This window comes from Ipomoea nil, unplaced genomic scaffold (assembly GCF_001879475.1).
Source record: "Ipomoea nil cultivar Tokyo-kokei standard unplaced genomic scaffold, Asagao_1.1 scaffold2403, whole genome shotgun sequence".
Taxonomy (NCBI): Eukaryota; Viridiplantae; Streptophyta; class Magnoliopsida; order Solanales; family Convolvulaceae; genus Ipomoea; species Ipomoea nil.
In genome coordinates this window covers 334,511-351,784 of record NW_017618831.1, presented here as the reverse complement: position 1 = coordinate 351,784, position 17,274 = coordinate 334,511, and the positions used below count along the sequence as shown (strand labels likewise).

At 36.0% G+C, this 17,274-nt stretch overlaps 2 protein-coding genes across 3 annotated transcripts; one reads left to right on the top strand and one right to left on the bottom strand.

The window, feature by feature from the left end:
* Positions 1–258: 258 nt before the first annotated feature.
* Positions 259–2,208, bottom strand: LOC109152445 (scarecrow-like protein 3). Its single transcript, XM_019300144.1, has one exon. The coding sequence runs from the start codon at positions 1,899–1,901 to the stop codon at positions 507–509; it is 1,395 nt and encodes a 464-aa protein (XP_019155689.1). The 5' UTR covers positions 1,902–2,208; the 3' UTR covers positions 259–506.
* Positions 2,209–10,772: 8,564 nt separating this feature from the next.
* Positions 10,773–15,370, top strand: LOC109152311 (APO protein 2, chloroplastic). 2 transcript variants are annotated; one of them, XM_019299925.1, is made up of 5 exons: positions 10,773–10,924; positions 12,597–12,733; positions 13,233–13,573; positions 14,222–15,052; positions 15,238–15,370. In XM_019299925.1, the coding sequence occupies exons 2-4, from the start codon at positions 12,599–12,601 to the stop codon at positions 15,048–15,050; spliced, it is 1,305 nt and encodes a 434-aa protein (XP_019155470.1). In that variant the 5' UTR covers positions 10,773–10,924; positions 12,597–12,598; the 3' UTR covers positions 15,051–15,052; positions 15,238–15,370. The 2 variants fall into 2 exon arrangements, with proteins under 2 accessions (XP_019155470.1, XP_019155469.1); XM_019299924.1 differs by having other exon boundaries at positions 10,773–10,916; positions 12,592–12,733; positions 14,222–15,370.
* Positions 15,371–17,274: the final 1,904 nt, after the last annotated feature.

Sequence of the window (17,274 nt, the reverse complement as noted above, 5' to 3'; positions counted from 1 at the left end):
AGTGAACTCGTGACCTTTGATATAGATTAGCTCTAATACTAAATTAAAACATATATTCTATCTCAACTAAAAACTTAAAAGTTAGCCCGAATGGACAACTTACAAGGGTAAAGTTTGAAAAGAATGATCAGGAGAGATCGAGTCTCACCAGCGACAGAACGAAAACTCCGCAAAGATTTAACATCATTTCACAATTCTAAAGGAAGTATATAGGTAGAAAGATCAATGGGAATAAACCACAATTCCAAAGGAAGTATATAGGTAGAAAGATCAATGGGAATTAGGCTTTGATTGTTATTGCTAAATAAAACCAGTGGAAACTGGAAAGTGAAAGGCAAAGAACCAAAAATCCCAAACTACAACATCAAAACTAACACGCACATTACAAAACACAAAAGAATGAATCAAGATTCAAGAACATAGACTATATCTCTCTACTACTTATCAAGTCAATCACAGTTTCCAGTTTCCAGTTTCCATAAACTCTAAACCATCAACAATGGCTCTCACTTCCTACATCTCCAAGCTGACACAGAGAACAATGGCCGATCTTGCCAGCAAGTCACAACGCACCCATTCTCCTCCTTCATCTTATACCCATCACACCCAAAGCTCTGCAAGAATCGCCTGGCTTGCAGCATTGCGTAGTAGCTGAAAGGGACGTTGCTAAACCCAGAAGACTCGAATCTCTTGAACCATTTCTCCAGCTTTTCGTGCCTCTCCTTCCTCTCGGTGCCCTCACACGCGATGATGTTCTTGATCTCTTCGCCCAGAAGCGCCTTCTCCACCTTCAACCGCTCCGGTGAGGATCGTGGGAGGGTGGATTCGAGGCAGTCGAACAATGCTGCGTAGAAGTATAAGGATTCTGAGAGTCTCTCCATGACGGTGTGGCCGTTGTGGTTGCTGTCTTGTTCTGTGATTATCATTAGTTTAGGGGATAAGCCCCAGAGGGCACTGAGGAAAGCTTCGATCTTGGGTGAAGTTGATAGGTATGAAGATGCGGAGTCGTTGCTTGGGCTGTAGCCATTGCCCACATCCTGTTCGATAAAATCTCCCAATGAGTTTTGGGTAATTTGGAACCTGTTTGGGATCTTGGATGCCAATGGTGATGGTTTCTTGTCGTCGTCGTAGGCTAGAAGAGTGTGGAGTTGCATTGGAGATGAAATTGCCAGAGCTTCCCCTGTTTTGACCCGGAGTTTCTCCAAATCTAAGCTTTCGAGTTTGCTGACAATGGCGTTGAACTGGAAAGGGATATCCAATTTCTCTGCCTCCTCGGATAAAACCCGACCCATTTGCTCCATCACCTCCTTCACGGGATGCACGCCGGTTATGCGGAGGTGCGGCGGGCCTTCCGGCCGGGCACTGAGGTCTTGAAGCAGCGCGCGCCACTGGGTTGGGTCGGCGGCGTTCAAATCGATTATGTGCACCATTTTCTCGCCCTCCATGGCCTCGATTATAGCCTGGTTGGCCACCAGGAAAGCCACTTTCGAGAACGGGAACATTTCGACAAACACCTTGCGTGCAAGGAAATCATCGGCCGGCGACGCCAGCTTGGTGCAACGGAGGGCCCGGTAAACGCCGGGCAGAGTTCGGACCACCCTGTCGGCGAGGGCCTGAGCGAAGTAGCAGGCGATGCGCTGCATGGTGTCGCCGTCGGGCGCGGCCAGGTGGGAAATCTGGTCGAGGGCTACGTTGGAGTTCTCCAGGCTGCCGCCGGCCACGTGGCCGGCGCAGGTTAGCAAGAGATGGATCAAGTACAGACCCCTCTCCTCCGATTTCAGCTCCTTCAGCCACGGGTACGGCGATCCAGGCGAAACTGCCGCCGCCGCCGCCGCCGCCGCCAAACCTTGCAGCGGCGACGATGACGTAATCGACGACGACGATCCCTCGTCCTGAAACATCAGAAAACTCCCAGAAAAACTATTCAACCAAGCTAAACAAAGTCAAGAAAACGAAATCCCTAGCTGGGTATTTCGACCGATTAAGAAAAAGGAGAAGAATCCGAAGCTAATTTCAACCGGATCAAGCAAGATTAAGGGTTGTTTGGAGATGAGAGAGAAAGAGAAGAGAGTAGTAGAGAACGAAGATGATGAGAATCGAAGACATTTGAGGGATTTGGTCGACTTTCTTCATGGCTACGTTGTCGACAACAGCGTGACGGTAGTTTTTGTCGCCACTGTTCTGCTGTCCTTTTGCCTTTAAAAGTGGAATATGGAATTTGGAATTTTTTAGAGCAAAGCCACCCCACCCTTTGGCTTTTGTGCTCTTGGACTTTTGGTCTTTGGGAATATTATCTTTTTTACAAATTTCTACTGTATTCTCATTATGCTTTATTTATATTTATATCTAATAAAGTTGTATTTTTTGACCATACTTTTAGCTATTTAGTTATATAGTCTTAGAATAAATTTAGTTCATAATGAGCTTTCTTTATGGGGAACAATTTTAGAATAATTCGGGTTTGATTCTTACAAGTGATTATTCCTTTTAAGTCAGTTCTCGTGCCTCTCGAAGCGAACGGAGATTAGTTGGATGGACCTAGATCGTAAGACGGACATAAAAATAACCCGAAACACCTCGTGGTTACACTGGAAAAAAAAAGAATAAATTTAGTTCATTAATTACTTATAGACTTATAGTATACATTTAGTATTTAAATTCTTAGCAAAAAAAAATCAAAAAGTAAACTGGTTACTTGCATACAAATGAAGAGGCTAAATCTACACTATAATTACAATTGAAGTACTAAAAATGTTATTAACGATGTTATAATGTAGTTGAACTTACCCAATTACACAAACAACAATACTAAGCTATAGGCTTAAGGACTCATGTAACATTTTGGTCGGTTCGGTTATCGGTCATCGATTTTATCAATTTTTTGGTATTTATGCCCATCCCTAGCTGGTTAGCTTAACTTGGTATGCAAAAATCATTCTCACCGACTTATCCTTGCAGCATTAGAGACATATAAATTGTCGTAACTATCTCAACACATTGACATATGTTTGCAACAATTGAAACATATAGGTTGTCGTAACTGTCTCACCGCACTAACATCTGCTTGCTGCAATAGAAACATATATGTTGTCGTAACTGTCTCAACGCACTGACATATGCTTGCTGCAATAAAAAACATATATGTTATCGTAACTGTCTCAACGCACTGACATATGCTTGCAGCAATAAAAACATATAGGTTGTCATAACTGTCTCAACGCACTGACATATGCTTGCAGCAATAAAAACGTATAGATTTTCATAACTGTCTCAACGCACTGACATATACTTGCATCAATAGAAACGTATAGGTTGTCGTAACTGTCTCAACACACTGACACGTCAACCAACATATTTTGTTTCTGTCTCAACGCACTGACACGTCAACCAACATATTTTGTCTCATTTTACCCCTATTGGCTATTGTTTATTTTGTCAAACTAACTCTTCATTTTCTTTTTGCTTATTTTGTTCAGTGTTTTATTACAATTTTAAATTATTTTTAATGCTTAATACTAATTTTAGTGTGATTTCTAAATTCTAAATATATATACACTGCACATTTTAAAAGATTTTTACCTTGTAGATAGCATGATTATATCAAGTACATTAGTGCTAAGTTGCTAACAATGTTCAATAACCATATATGCCAAGTATTGTTGGCCCTATAGAAAAAAATCATAAATTTGATATATTAATACTAAATATTACAAAATAAATAATTTTTTTTTAAAAAGACAATCTTGAATTAAGTTATAAATAATGTGATACGAAGTCTCATTAATTAAATTAAAAAAAAACATAAAATGAAATAAATAAAATATAACTATTAACAAATCACATAATACAAATTTACTAAATATATAATACATTCACCTCCATACAAGTTTTTTTATGACGAGAAAAAATTACAATTACTATTTAATAGTGTGTACAGAGTAAACTCCACTAATATGTAATAGTTCACAAATCATATAAGAGAGATAAATCACACTACACAAAATCTTAAATGACTTTGTGACAGACTTAACTAAGTAATAAATATTAATAAGAATTAAACTCGTGATATTCTAGTATGAAAATTATATTTTACCAATTTCTTTTCCTGTATTGACTCATGTTGTAGACTCCATTATATTTACGTGTATTAAGCAGGTCAAATATTCGATTACCCACTATCAAACATTCAAACTTGTCGGAGTGTGATGTTAGGAGACGTTACCTAATGCATAATTTAAAAATTTTACAATGCACTTATTTAAATTAGTCAAATTTGACAATTAACTCCCTCCCAATTATAAATTGACATGTAAAAGTGCAAATCAACACTCAAAAACTTAACTTCATAAAGTATAAGGGGAGATTGGTTCAAGTTATATAAGATAACCAATGTTATATTTGCTTGGTAATATAAGATTCTCATGTTTGGTTCAGGTTATATAACTTTTTCAAGAAATCTCATATAACGTATGGATTAAGTTTTTAACTATTGGAAGGGAATGTGAGATACCCTCCAATTTCTTAGATAATCTCACATTCCCTTGTCTTATTACTAATATTGGGCTTTGTATTTTTAATCAATTTATCTTATTATCGTTGTCTTATTTATATATCTTAGTTTTAAACCAAATACAAGAATCTAACATTCCCAGCAATCTAACATTCCCTAAGGTAATCTAACATTCCGTGAACCAAACGCCCCATAAAAGTGTTTTTAAATGTAGGAATAAAGCTCAAATAGGCCACTCAACTGCACACTAAACTGCAATTAGGCCATTGAACTTAAAAAGAATGCAATTGAACCATTGAATAACACAAAAATATGCAATTTAACCCAAAATGACATGTTTACCTGATGTAGTAAGTTACCGATTTTAAAATTAATTTTTAAAATAAATTTTAATTTAATAAATAAATAATTAAAATATTTTTTTTTTTTTTAAAAAGCAAAAACTGCCGGCCGGAGACGAACTTCCGTCTCTAGCCATGGAGACAAAGACCTTCGTCTCCGCCCATGGAGACGAAGAGACCTTCGTCTCCATAGCCATGGAAATTGTCTCCGGTCGGCAGTTTCTGTTTTTTTTTTTAATTATTTATTTATTAAAAATTATTTTAAAAAATTAATTTTAAAATCGGTAACTTGCTATATCAGGTGAGTAAGTTATTTTGGGCTAAATTGCATGTTTTTTTGTATTGTTCAATGACTCAATTGCATTCTTTTTTAGTTCAGTGACCTAATTGTAGTTTGGTGTGCAATTGAGTGGCCTATTTGACCCTTATTCCTTAAATGTATAATGTGATATTTAAAAATATGTTACAATAAAGTATTTACCACTACATAAAAAATTATAGTTAATAATGACGTTTATCACTACGTCAAAAGTTATATATAATAATAAAGACACAATTTTTTTTTTTTATATCTATGTAGCAATCATCGTTGTGTTTCGATAATAGGATGTTAAACTCGATCTTCTAAGTCACTGTATCGCTCAACAAACAAATTCTAAAAGTACACTTCTGAACTTTAACTATTTATGAAGTTGACATTTTGAGTGCACTCGATGTCTGTTGGCCGGGATTTGAACTCTCACTCCCACACTATCGCCACTATCGCATTCAGTCGTGATATCAAGTCAGACAACGAATCACTACGCTAAAGCCACATGGGACATCATAGGGTATATTTTATATTTTTGCATAGTGTAATACACTTTTAGAGTTTATATGTTTTTACTCGAACACCAATTCCCACCTAATCGTGACTCTTTATTATATTACATTCATAAAGTTCAGATTTAATATTCCTCATTTCATTTAGGTGACAAGTTGTTAATTTTTTGGGTATATGTATTATGTTTGATTTGTTAAAATTTCATGAAAAACATAATTTGGTTATTTCTACACTCCAACTTTGATCTAAAACTTCTTCAAACACCAACTTATGCTACTCTGCAGCGTCACCAGTTCTACCATTGCCGATTCACTTCTTCCTGTAATCGTTTTCGACCACCGCCTTGCAAGATCTGAACTGTTAACCTATCTCATCCTTTTTACGAGATGATTACATGAGTATTCTCAAATCAAGAATAATTATCGTGAACAAGCAATTGTAATGGTGTTATAGTGTTGGTTCCCTCTCCATTGATATATAAAAATATAAAATAAAATTATGTGATGATTGTAAATTTGTAGAAATGCAGTCAAAAACGCGTGTAGAAACAAAAAGTTATAGTGCTTAGAACAAATTGATAGTTGTTATGATGGGTGGTTAACTTTGTCCGCTAAATTACATTGTTGTTACTGAAAATTCTCATAATAACCTCCTTAGGTGAGGTTTATTCTTTCCAAAAGGTTGAATCTCCAATCCCAAAGGTCCCCACACCCCGACCCAACAGAGCATCTGGAAGGATGTAAATCATGGCAACTCAGCTGAATCGCAGAGTCTAGACCTTTGCTTACTGCGCACAAGGAATCCCTTCATTTTAAGAGGTTGCCCCACACTGTCACTAGTGAGACTCGATTCCTAGTCATTCTTTTCAAACTTCACCCCTATGACTAACTGAGATGTTAATGCGGGTTTAAGTGATGTTTATTAATCACTTGTTACGCAGCATCTGCTGTTAATTTCCCCATTCAATTCTCTCACCATTTCCAGAAAGGGTTGTCACCTCTTTACCCAAAGTGAAAGTAACAGAGTTTTGTTTGTGTTTTTGTCATGGCCTATTATGGATAGGAATCAAGGTTGGCTAAAGAGGCTTAAAATATTCTGCAAATTCCACAAAAGTCCAAACATAGCAAAGACAAGTGAAATTCCCTCAGATCTTTGGAATTGGAGAACCCCCTTTCTTGCCTTCCCCCTTTAGAAAAGTCCTTTTCCCCTACTCCATTTTGCCTCATCATCAATTTTTTTTTTTTTTTTAAACATCCTTAAATTTTGAAGGCATGAATTATATTGATATTCTATAACAGTGTATTGTGTAACATGCATTGTAGTTTAAAATAGAAAGAGAAGAGAGTTTTGTAGAGTTTATAAGAAAGAAAATAATGTAAAAAAAAAAAAATGGATGAAAAAAAGTGTAAGGAGTGAAGCCATGATTTTAATTGACTATTGACAAAATTAAAACAATTCATTATATATATATATATATATATATATATATATATATATATATATGTGTGTGTGTGTGTGTGTGTGTGTGTGTGTGTGAATATTTACGAATTGTAATAGACATGATCATTTTTTCAATTATGATCCTTGAACATGTAACTGCGCTAAACCGGTTGTAACCGACACGATCATTTTTTCAATTATGATCCGTGAGCTTGTAAATACCTCTAACCTAATTGTCTCAATGGTCGGTGAAATGTAACTGCCCTAACCGATTGTCTCAGTGATATGTCTAATCTTTATTGTCCACATGTACCGATTGTAACCGACACGATCATTTTTTCAATTATGATCGAGAGCATGTAAATGCCCTAAACCTATTGTATCAATGGTCGGTGATATGCCTAACCTTTATTATCCACATGTCGCCTTGTCATGTCCAGTCATTCTCAGACAGTGTATTGAACAAACGACGTGGTCGACCTTCATGCATGTTGGTAGTCCCCACCTGTAATCAAATGAGCGAAATTTGGCATGTACTCCTTAGAACACCTATCAAATTCGCCCCAACCTAAATCAAAGGGGATTTTTGGAGGAAAATCATATTGAAACTAATAAGAAGGTTGAAAGTCTCTTGTATAACTCAACCCTTCATGTACTACCTAACAATAATACTAAATAAACTACTAATTTATTTACTTTCAACCAACTCATTTATATATATATATATATATATATATATATATATATATATATATAGAGAGAGAGAGAGAGAGAGAGAGAGAGAGATCAGAGAGAGAGAGAGAAAGAAAGGAAAGGCTAGTATAAAAGTGTAAGACAATGCCAAGTAATTACTTGTGGTTTAAATGTTTAATGACATCGTTGATACCTTTCTTGAACAAAATGTCATGAATTTGAGTCTCATTTTTATTCAAAGGTTGACATATTATGTGGGACAATTACTATAAATAAGGTTCATACTCAATACAAACTCAAAAGCTACAAATTGTAACATATAGATTAACGCTACATTTACTTAAAATTATTTTAAAAAAATTCCCAGTTTTTCATTTATCTATTTTTTATTCTCTTAATTCTTTGTTTTCAAACGGAAGAAATATATAAATAAATGCAAATATTTATTTTGTTTTCTTTTCTCCACTCTTACATTTATCTAAAAAGAAAATATAGAATTTTTTTAAATTAGCAAACACATCCTGACTTTTTAAATCAATAATTTGTATGATTATATCCAAAACAATATTATAGTTTTAAACTAAATATATATAATACTAGAGAAGAAAAAAAGAAAAGGATTTTTGCCAGTGGAAAACTGCAAGGGAGGCTGTGGTTGTGCATCCAAATAGTTAATATCCAAAGCTTTTGATTTTGTCTTGTACCATAATTCCAAGACCCCCCAAATTGGTAGTATCTTCTTGGTATAACGTTGAGACAAAAGAGGCATGCTAGTCAAAGGAAGCTGCCAAAACCAGACACCAAACATTAATTATGTGACATTTTCTCCGCCACATGTTAGCAACCACACCTATTTTGGACTTTATTGGGTTTTTTTTTTCAAAAAAGTTGAACCACAACCTTAAGGGCCTCACACCCCAACCCGACAGAGCATTCGAGAGGATGTAAATTATGGTAACTCAACTGAACATGAACCACGGAGGCTAGATCTTTGTTTACTGCACATAAGGAGCCCCCACTTTGAGAGGTTGCTCTCACACTGCCGCTGGTGAAATTCGATCCTTGTCATTCCTTCCAACTAGAAATTAGAATAGAGAAAGAAGATGGAAGAAAAAAAAAATCAAAGCTGACATTTAAATAAAAATAAATAAATAAATAAATAAAGCAGGCCTAACGCGTCCAGCTGGCGCGTGGACTGCACGCACTTAGCTAGGCGCGAATTGCACGACACACGTGTAAAGAGAGACTATTTTCTCGCTTTTTCTCTTCAATGGAACCCACAGAAACTTATTCTTGCAAGAAAAAAACCAACTTAAAAATCATGCTCTACATCAACAAAAAATCACCTTTAAATTTTACATCTGACAAAAATCAAATAAAAACCATTGATATGGTTAAATGAATGGTTCCAATGAAGGACAGGGTGGGTGGGTGGGTGGACAGATGTGGCTATTTATCTTTCCAATTAGAGCAATTCAGCTTGCATTGTCTCATACTCTATTACATCCTTTTCAATTTCTACACACAATTCCCCTTTGCTAAAGTCTTACCCCAATTGATCCCCATGTAAGTGTTGACAATTTTTGCATCACCTAAGGTAATTAAAAAAAAAAAAAAAAACTTTTGATCATACAATCATAGTGGCCTCCATATTTGATTTTCTCTCAAAAAGGGTGACGGAATAAGTAAAACATGATTCTCTTACCAAAAAATCACGAATTTAATTTTTGTCAATATAATCGATCGAGCCTATTGCATATGATATTTTGTGTAGTTTGTAAACGATTACACATGATTAGTGTTTCTTTAGTACACTCCTTCAAGTAATGCTTGCATGCTTTCCTTGTCATCCAAAAAAAAAACTATTTTTTAATGCATTTGATGTACAATTTTAATGTTTTTGTTGGATATGATCATTATAACTAAATCTTCAATAAATAAATAAATAAAGTCACGAAGTGTCATATTTACCATTAGAAATCTAACCATTTTTTCTCTCTAAAAGTATCGAGGTGGTCAAGTTGATATGGTTCTTATTAGAAGTTAAATAAGGGTCCGTTTGAAAATTAAAAAAATGACTTTCAGAAGTCATTTTCTGAATTTTTCAGTGTTTGGTTACTCAAGAAAAATATTCATTATGGTCAACTGAAAAATAACCCAATTTGACATAAAATATCTTCCTAGTTTTGTAATCGTAAAACATTTTCTGAATTTTTTATTTTTCATTTATCTTTCCTCTCTTCTTTTTTAAGTGAGTTTCCTGATTATGCTTATTACCACCATTGCAATGACCAAACCGCCACAATCACCACTACCACCATAACACAACCACATAATCATCACCACCATCATACCATCACAAAAACCGACACTGCCACCACCGCCACCACTATCACCATCATCACAACATATCATTATAATTATAACAAATAATATGTCGATTTTTAAAAAAATGAACCAAATATAAAAAATACAACTTTTTAACTTTTAGCTAAACTGAGAAAGATAGTATGACATTCACTAAGGCGGTATGGTACTTCTTAGAAGTGAGATTGTAAGATGGGCAAATTATTGTATGGACCATGGTCCACATAATGTTATGTAGACCATAACAAAAAGTACATTATTTTTGTACTGAATGTACATTATACAATATAATGTACACTCAGAACAAAAATAATGTATATCCCCTGTATACAATATACATTATTTTTGTACTGAATGTACATTATTTTATAGTAGACAAAATATAGTCTACACAACTTGTGTGGACCATGGTCCATACAATAATGATTGTGTAAGATGATAGTGGGCCTGTCGGATTGTAACACAAGATAATGGGCCTATGAGATTGTAAGATGATAGCGGGCCTATGAGATTGTAGGATGATAATGGGCCTGTCGGATTAGCCCAAAGGTTCTATATAAATAACTGCATAATATAAACGAAAATGTTTTAGACTTTTGACCACATTATCCTCATTTCTCCATGCTGCGTTTGCCTCACTGTCTCCTCTCACTCCGATCTTACTGACGCGAAGAGTGCGAGAATCTCCGGCTCGGCGCCGCGCTTCCGGTAGAGCGGGCGATCGTAATCCCAGCAGCAAGCAGGAAACACGTAACTACACGACTGCTTTTCAATAATTCTTGCTCATAAAAATGTGATTTTTTTTTTTTGGCTGAATTTTCGTGGTAATTCTTTGTGTGTTTGTTATAGACTCTGAAAGGCAGATTTGTGTGAAATTTCTTAAAGCAGTGAATCACCACATTCGCACTCTAAGTGTTCGTTCTTTTACTTCCTTGAAATTGACCAATTTCTATTCTGAAAGAAATTCTACTGTTCTATGTTGCTGTGTTTCTGTGTTTGTTTTGCAAAGCACAAGAAAGGAAAGCAAAGTTACAGTTTTTAGGGTGTGTTTGGTTCGGAATCGGAATAGGAATGAGAATCAAATACTTGTAATGGTAATGGGTTTTAGTGAAAATATTTTGCATGATTGGTAGTAGGGTGGAATTGAAATGATTACCAATATTGAAGTTTGGTTATGTATGAACCTATAATAGGAATAAAGGTTTTAAAAATACAAAAAATATCAAAGCAATTGATCCTAATATAATGAAATCCAGAGCACCAATCAAAACAAAAATCTAAAAGTACTAATCCAAACTTAGAAATCAGATTATCAATAAAATGCAATGATACCGTTTTTAATTAGGGAATGAGGTTTTTAATTGAAGGGGTAATCAAATCCTATAGTTGTGTTTTAAAATGTTGTCAACCAAACACTAATTATGATTTTGATTCTCATTTCTAGTGTGTATACCCATGAACCAAACACACCCTTACTTGTTTCCTGCAATGTTACAAACTATTGGTGTTCAACTAAATGATTTGATTATTTATTGCTTGGCTTTCATTTGTTTGAATTTTGTTTCCGATGGATGCTATACACATTAACCATCTTGTCTCTTCTTTATTGATTATTTACCAGGTACACCTCTTCTTTAGTTCATCCTTTTATATTATCTTGTTATGGGGGTCCTGTTATTTATGGCTTAAGGAACTTCCGTAGCTTGGTACAAACACCCAATGCTGATGAATATTCATACCAAATAACAACTTTATCAGGATATTGGAGTATTAAGAATTCTAGTTTTAGAAAAGAAAGGTGTTTATCATTACCTCTCATTCTCTTGGGTGTTCCACTTCTGCTGTTTCAAAGTCCTTCCTGTCTTGGGTTTTTTCTGATAAGGGTGTAACAGAATTTTAAGTACTTCCTGAGATTGGGCGTTTTCTGTTTCTTACATTTGAGAGTAGAGTCATATTCTTTTCTTACTGAAGTAAATGACAACCCACTTCCCAGCATTTTTCAGTCAAGGCCCTTTTAGTAGTTTTCCACCTTTTCCCTTGCGTAATTGCCTCACCTTCATTAACACATGGAAATCAATAATTCGGAGAGTGTAATTTTAATGTGATTTAGGACATACCAAGCAAAAGTTCAGTATTGTGGTCATTGGAGTGGTATTTGTTCTTACTGATGTATTCTGTGGCAAGGTTGGAGTCTCATGGGTATGAGTATGACAACGTAAAGATTATCTGAAATTTGAGTGGTTAAGACTCAAAATTTATTCTCTCTGGAGTTTGATTTATTCATATTACCAATTAAATGTTCACTTCATCTACAAAATGAAAATGGACTACTTGCCACAAAAACAAACTTAAATTTTTGCTAGAGACAAACATGCAGTCCGATAAAATTTTGTTTTGAGTTTTATTTCTTTTCTGGTTTCAGAAATGCATTGTGGCCTCCAGCATTCTCAGTTCAGTACTTCAGTTCTGTTGTATAGCAAAGGGAGGAGTCAACCTCCTAAGTTTGGATTCTTGAAATGCAGTCCCCAAAGTGGTCTTAGCTCACTCGATATTTTGAAGGTTTGTACTGTTAATCTCCAAAGACAGCAGTTTGATTCTGAATATTCTCATATAAGTAAGTTTCTAAGATCAACTTTAGAACCTAAAGTTTAAAAAAAAAAATTCTAAAAAATTTTAAAAAGAAAAAGAAAAAGCAAATTAAAGTTCTCCCCTTGATTTTCCAGTGTGAAACTCGTTTTGGTATATAAGATCCAATCTACAATAATAGCTATGCTTATCTATTTACATTGGAAATATTACTAATATATATACCAGGTTGGTCTATATATCCTAGAATATCCAAAATTTGTGCCCTGACACCCTGCGTCTGCATCAATTTATAAACTTAAAAGGGTCCAATGGCACCTCTGATTTATAATTTTAAAAGGTTCCAATGGAATTAGGCTTGCCATTTGCCACGTAGCCTGGACTAAAGGGCACTAGAAAACTTGTCATGTTTTCTATTTGATCTATCTGTTCCTCAAATGGTGCTTCTGCTTATTGCCCTTCATAATTTTAGGAGAGTTGCAGTATACTGGTCTTGAAGTTGCCAAGTCGATCAAGGAACTTCCATCAACATCAAGGCATTAGATGTGAACATCCACAAAATGCAGATCTTCCACGTTATTATTCAAGAAACGAGAAGAAGCCGTTCCCTGTACCTATTCTAGAGCTAAGGAGAGCAGCCAGGGAGAGACAGAAAAAGAGACTAGGCCAACCTAGGAGGCCTATGCCTCCACCAAAAGTTGGGTTGCTTGTTAAAGACCTGATTCCAGTTGCGTATAGAGTGATGAATGCACGAATAACATTGATTAACAATCTCAAGCGGCTCTTGAAGGTGGTGCCTGTCAATTCTTGCAAGTAATTTCCTACCTGATCTCAGCTCACTGAATGCATGCATCATTCTTTCAAAATCCTTTTTTTTTTTTGGGTCAGACCACGAGGTGTCCTGAGCAGGCCCTAACTGTAGGAGGCACCTTTAAGCCCGTACCATACTCAGACTAATCCCCGTTCGCACTGGGCCGGCCTAATTAAGGGGCAAAGTGCTGGCCAGATTGATTTTTCCATACGAGAGGGGGTTCGAACTCCCGACCTCTCTTAAGGGACAAGAGTGCACGGCCACGGGCCACTCACGCCAACCAAGCTGGTTTCAAAATCCATTCTTTAGGTTCAAGATAATGCTAGATTGCCTTAGAAACAAGAGAATTGCAGTTATATGTAAATTCTGCCAATTTGCCTTGAGCAATCAAACATTAGGTCACATCCTTATTGGATTTCCTGAAATTGAACCGTTCTTCAATGTCTAATGGAATCATACACATGCCACACTGTTTGACATCTTTTACCTTCAGTCTCTCTCTTCTTCTTGATCTGACCTGGATCTCTCTTCTTTCCTTCCCTGAATCTCCACGAGACTCGGGCATTATTTGACCTATGGACTTGTATATATAGAGCATGGCCATAAAATCCACGGAATTTTGAGTCTCTTTGGTGCATTATATTTCGCAGGTGGTGTAATGAGATTCATGTGGGACCTGTTCCGCATCCTTTCAAGTCATGTAGAGGACCGCAGGCATCAATCCGTAAAGGACATCATGACTGGGGAGAGGCGGTGGTTGAAGATGTTATGGTGCCACTTGAATGTTACCACCTATATGATCGTTTGGGGAAGCGGATTTCTCATGAGGAGAGATTCTCTATCCCCCAAATACCTGCAGTGGTGGAGCTCTGCATTCAAGCTGGGGTCGATTTACCCGAATATCCCACTAAAAGAAGAAGAAAACCAATAATTCGCATCGGAAAGAGCGAGTTTATTGATGCTGATGAAAGTGATTTACCCGACCCTGAACCCGAAGAGCCAAAGCCACTAATATTAACCGAAACGCCTGATACTGATGTGATTCCTCCATCAAGTGAAGAGGAAACAGTTCTGCTGGCTGAGGAAACGCTTCAAGCATGGGAAAAGATGAGAGGAGGAGCCAAAAGATTGATGAAGATGTATCCGGTGAGAGTTTGTGGGTACTGCCCGGTGGTGCACGTGGGGTCCAGTGGACACAAAGCGCAGAACTGTGGAGCACGTAAGCACCAGCAACGTAATGGGCAGCACGGGTGGCAGGCTGCTGTGCTGGACGACTTAATACCACCGAGGTACGTTTGGCACGTCCCCGATGTAAACAAGCCACTGCAACGGGAACTCAGGAATTTCTACGGTCAAGCTCCAGCAGTGGTGGAAATATGTATTCAGGCTGGTGCTGCTGTGCCTGAACAATACAAACCAACTATGAGGCTGGATGTGGGCATCCCTAATACTGTTGCAGAAGCAGAAATGGTAGTTTGAACCAGTGTTGCAAAAATCGCGCCATCGGCGCCTAGGCGGTCGGCCTCCCAGGCGCCCGCCTAGGCGCTCTAGGCACCCTAGGCGGTCTCCAGGCGCCCGTCTAGGCGCTCTAGGCACCCTAGGCGGTCCCCAGGTGCCCGCCTAGGCGCTCTAGGCGCCTAGCGATTTTTTCAACATTGGTTTGAACATTCATATGTTATACTGTTTTATCCTCTCAATATAGCCATCTGTAAAGTGTCAAGAACAATTGTCTTAATTGTAACTTCACAGAAACTGCAGAATTAGCTGCTGAGCAGAAAGATCTAATAGCCTTTTTAAAAGTGGCACAAAGTAAATGCAGATGCTAGAAAATGCCATGGTAACTTTGGCACCACTTGACAGCTATTCATTGTTTAAGATTCATCTATGGGACTAATCAAGTAGTAAAGGGCCCTATAGCCTGTTTCCAAAAGGAGATAAATCGTGAGATGCATAATATAGGATTACAAATAAACAATTAAATATGTGGCCTCACATGGTCATTGTTAGTTACAGATTCGTCGCCCCGAACAAGTGATGATATTTTGACATATGAAAATTCACTCTTTTGGATTTGGATTTAGAAACTAAGGCCTTGTTTGGTAAAATAGTTAGCCTATCAGTTAATTTTGGCTCGTTTGATTATTATTAGTTGTTTGCTTTTGGTTAAACAACTAATATGAGTGTTTAATTAATTAATTTTTTGTAATGACTTTTTTTTTTTCAAATTGCTACTATTTAAAAAAAAAAAATTGCTCAAAGCAGTTTTTTCGATCATCTTTTGAGAAAGTCATTTTACATATAATGAGCTATCAACTAACAATTAATTTACCAAATATTTTTTTACCATAAGCTAATGCTATCAACTAGTCAAATCTATTAATTCAATCAGTTAACAACTATTTACCAAACACCCCTTAAAACAAATAGAGTTTTGTCAGTGCACCATATGTTCATATGTCCCGAGCAAGTGAGAATAATTTTGACTTTTGAAAATTCATTATTTTGGGTTTAGAAATTAGACACTTGGTTAAAAAACAAATAAAAAAAATTGTACAAGATTTGGTGTAAACAACATTTTCTTTAAAATTGAATTCTAAGTAGTTTTCTCCAAACTTTGCAAGTATTTTTAGATTTTTTTGAATGCTACTGGCTCTATTACATTGTAGTAGAAACACAAGGAAGGCTTGAACTCACAACCTTTCAAATGGAAGTCCAACCTGGATACCATTAGACCATATAGTCTTGAATTATAAGTAGTTTTCTCCAAACTTTGCAAGTATTTTTAGATAAATTTTCTTTTTTTAAAAAAAAAATAATAATAATTATGAATTATATGTTTATCTCAAACGAAAATGACAAAATAAAAAGAAGAAAATAGAATGTTGATATAAAATTGAGTGGGGAAGGGGAGTGTAATCAGTGTATCCCTATCCAGTATCCATTGCTTCCCACAAATTAGGGTGTGGCTGGAAGGACCTTTATCACATTATCTTTCACAAATTCTTTCTCAGCCTCATACTCTTTTTTATCTTTTTTCTATGGCCCCATATTCACTTTGTATTCTTATTCTTCTTTTCTATTTATGTTTTGATTTTTATTTTTGTTGATTGAATAAACTTATCTTTCACCACATGATAGTATTTCTAATTGTGGCAATCTAAATTCTATATATTGTGCTCTTAGCCCACAGCTTCACTAATATTACATTTATGCTTGGAGAAATAACTTTTCATTCATCTTAGAGTGAAAATTTCATGAGCACAAAAGTATAAAAGTTAATAGCCAATTGAGGTTCTAAATAATTAGTATACTACAGAGTATGAGTTTGAGCTTATATTTAATTATTTATATATATGTGTGTGTGTGTTTTAGTGAATATTTCTGTGTCAGATTTTATGGAATGATTTAATAGAGGGTATGTTGATAATTTCTTTTGGTAAGATGATGATTCCATGAGAGAGAGAGCACGCGAATGAAAATATATTAAATTAATTAAATTGTAGTTTCTATCAACTATCATGTAGTGTGACGACATCTGATTACCATTTCAAATGAGTAGTCATATGTTTAAATCTCGATAGTGAAGACTTATGGTGTGTTTGGTTGGTGGGTTTTGCCTATAGGAATGGGTATGAAAGTGATTTGTTGTTGTTTGGTTGATAGGATTTTAGAACACTACTATGGGTTTCGAATACCTCATCAA

Bases quoted from the DNA above. Each gene is read 5' to 3' on its own strand.
- LOC109152445 (XM_019300144.1), bottom strand. From the start codon at position 1,901: ATGTTTCAGGACGAGGGATCGTCGTCGTCGATTACGTCATCGTCGCCG.
- LOC109152311 (XM_019299924.1), top strand. From the start codon at position 12,599: ATGCATTGTGGCCTCCAGCATTCTCAGTTCAGTACTTCAGTTCTGTTG. The intron at 12,734-13,232 runs GTTTGTACTGTT...TCATAATTTTAG, and splicing joins GCTCACTCGATATTTTGAAG to GAGAGTTGCAGTATACTGGT. The intron at 13,574-14,221 runs GTAATTTCCTAC...TATATTTCGCAG, and splicing joins GTGCCTGTCAATTCTTGCAA to GTGGTGTAATGAGATTCATG.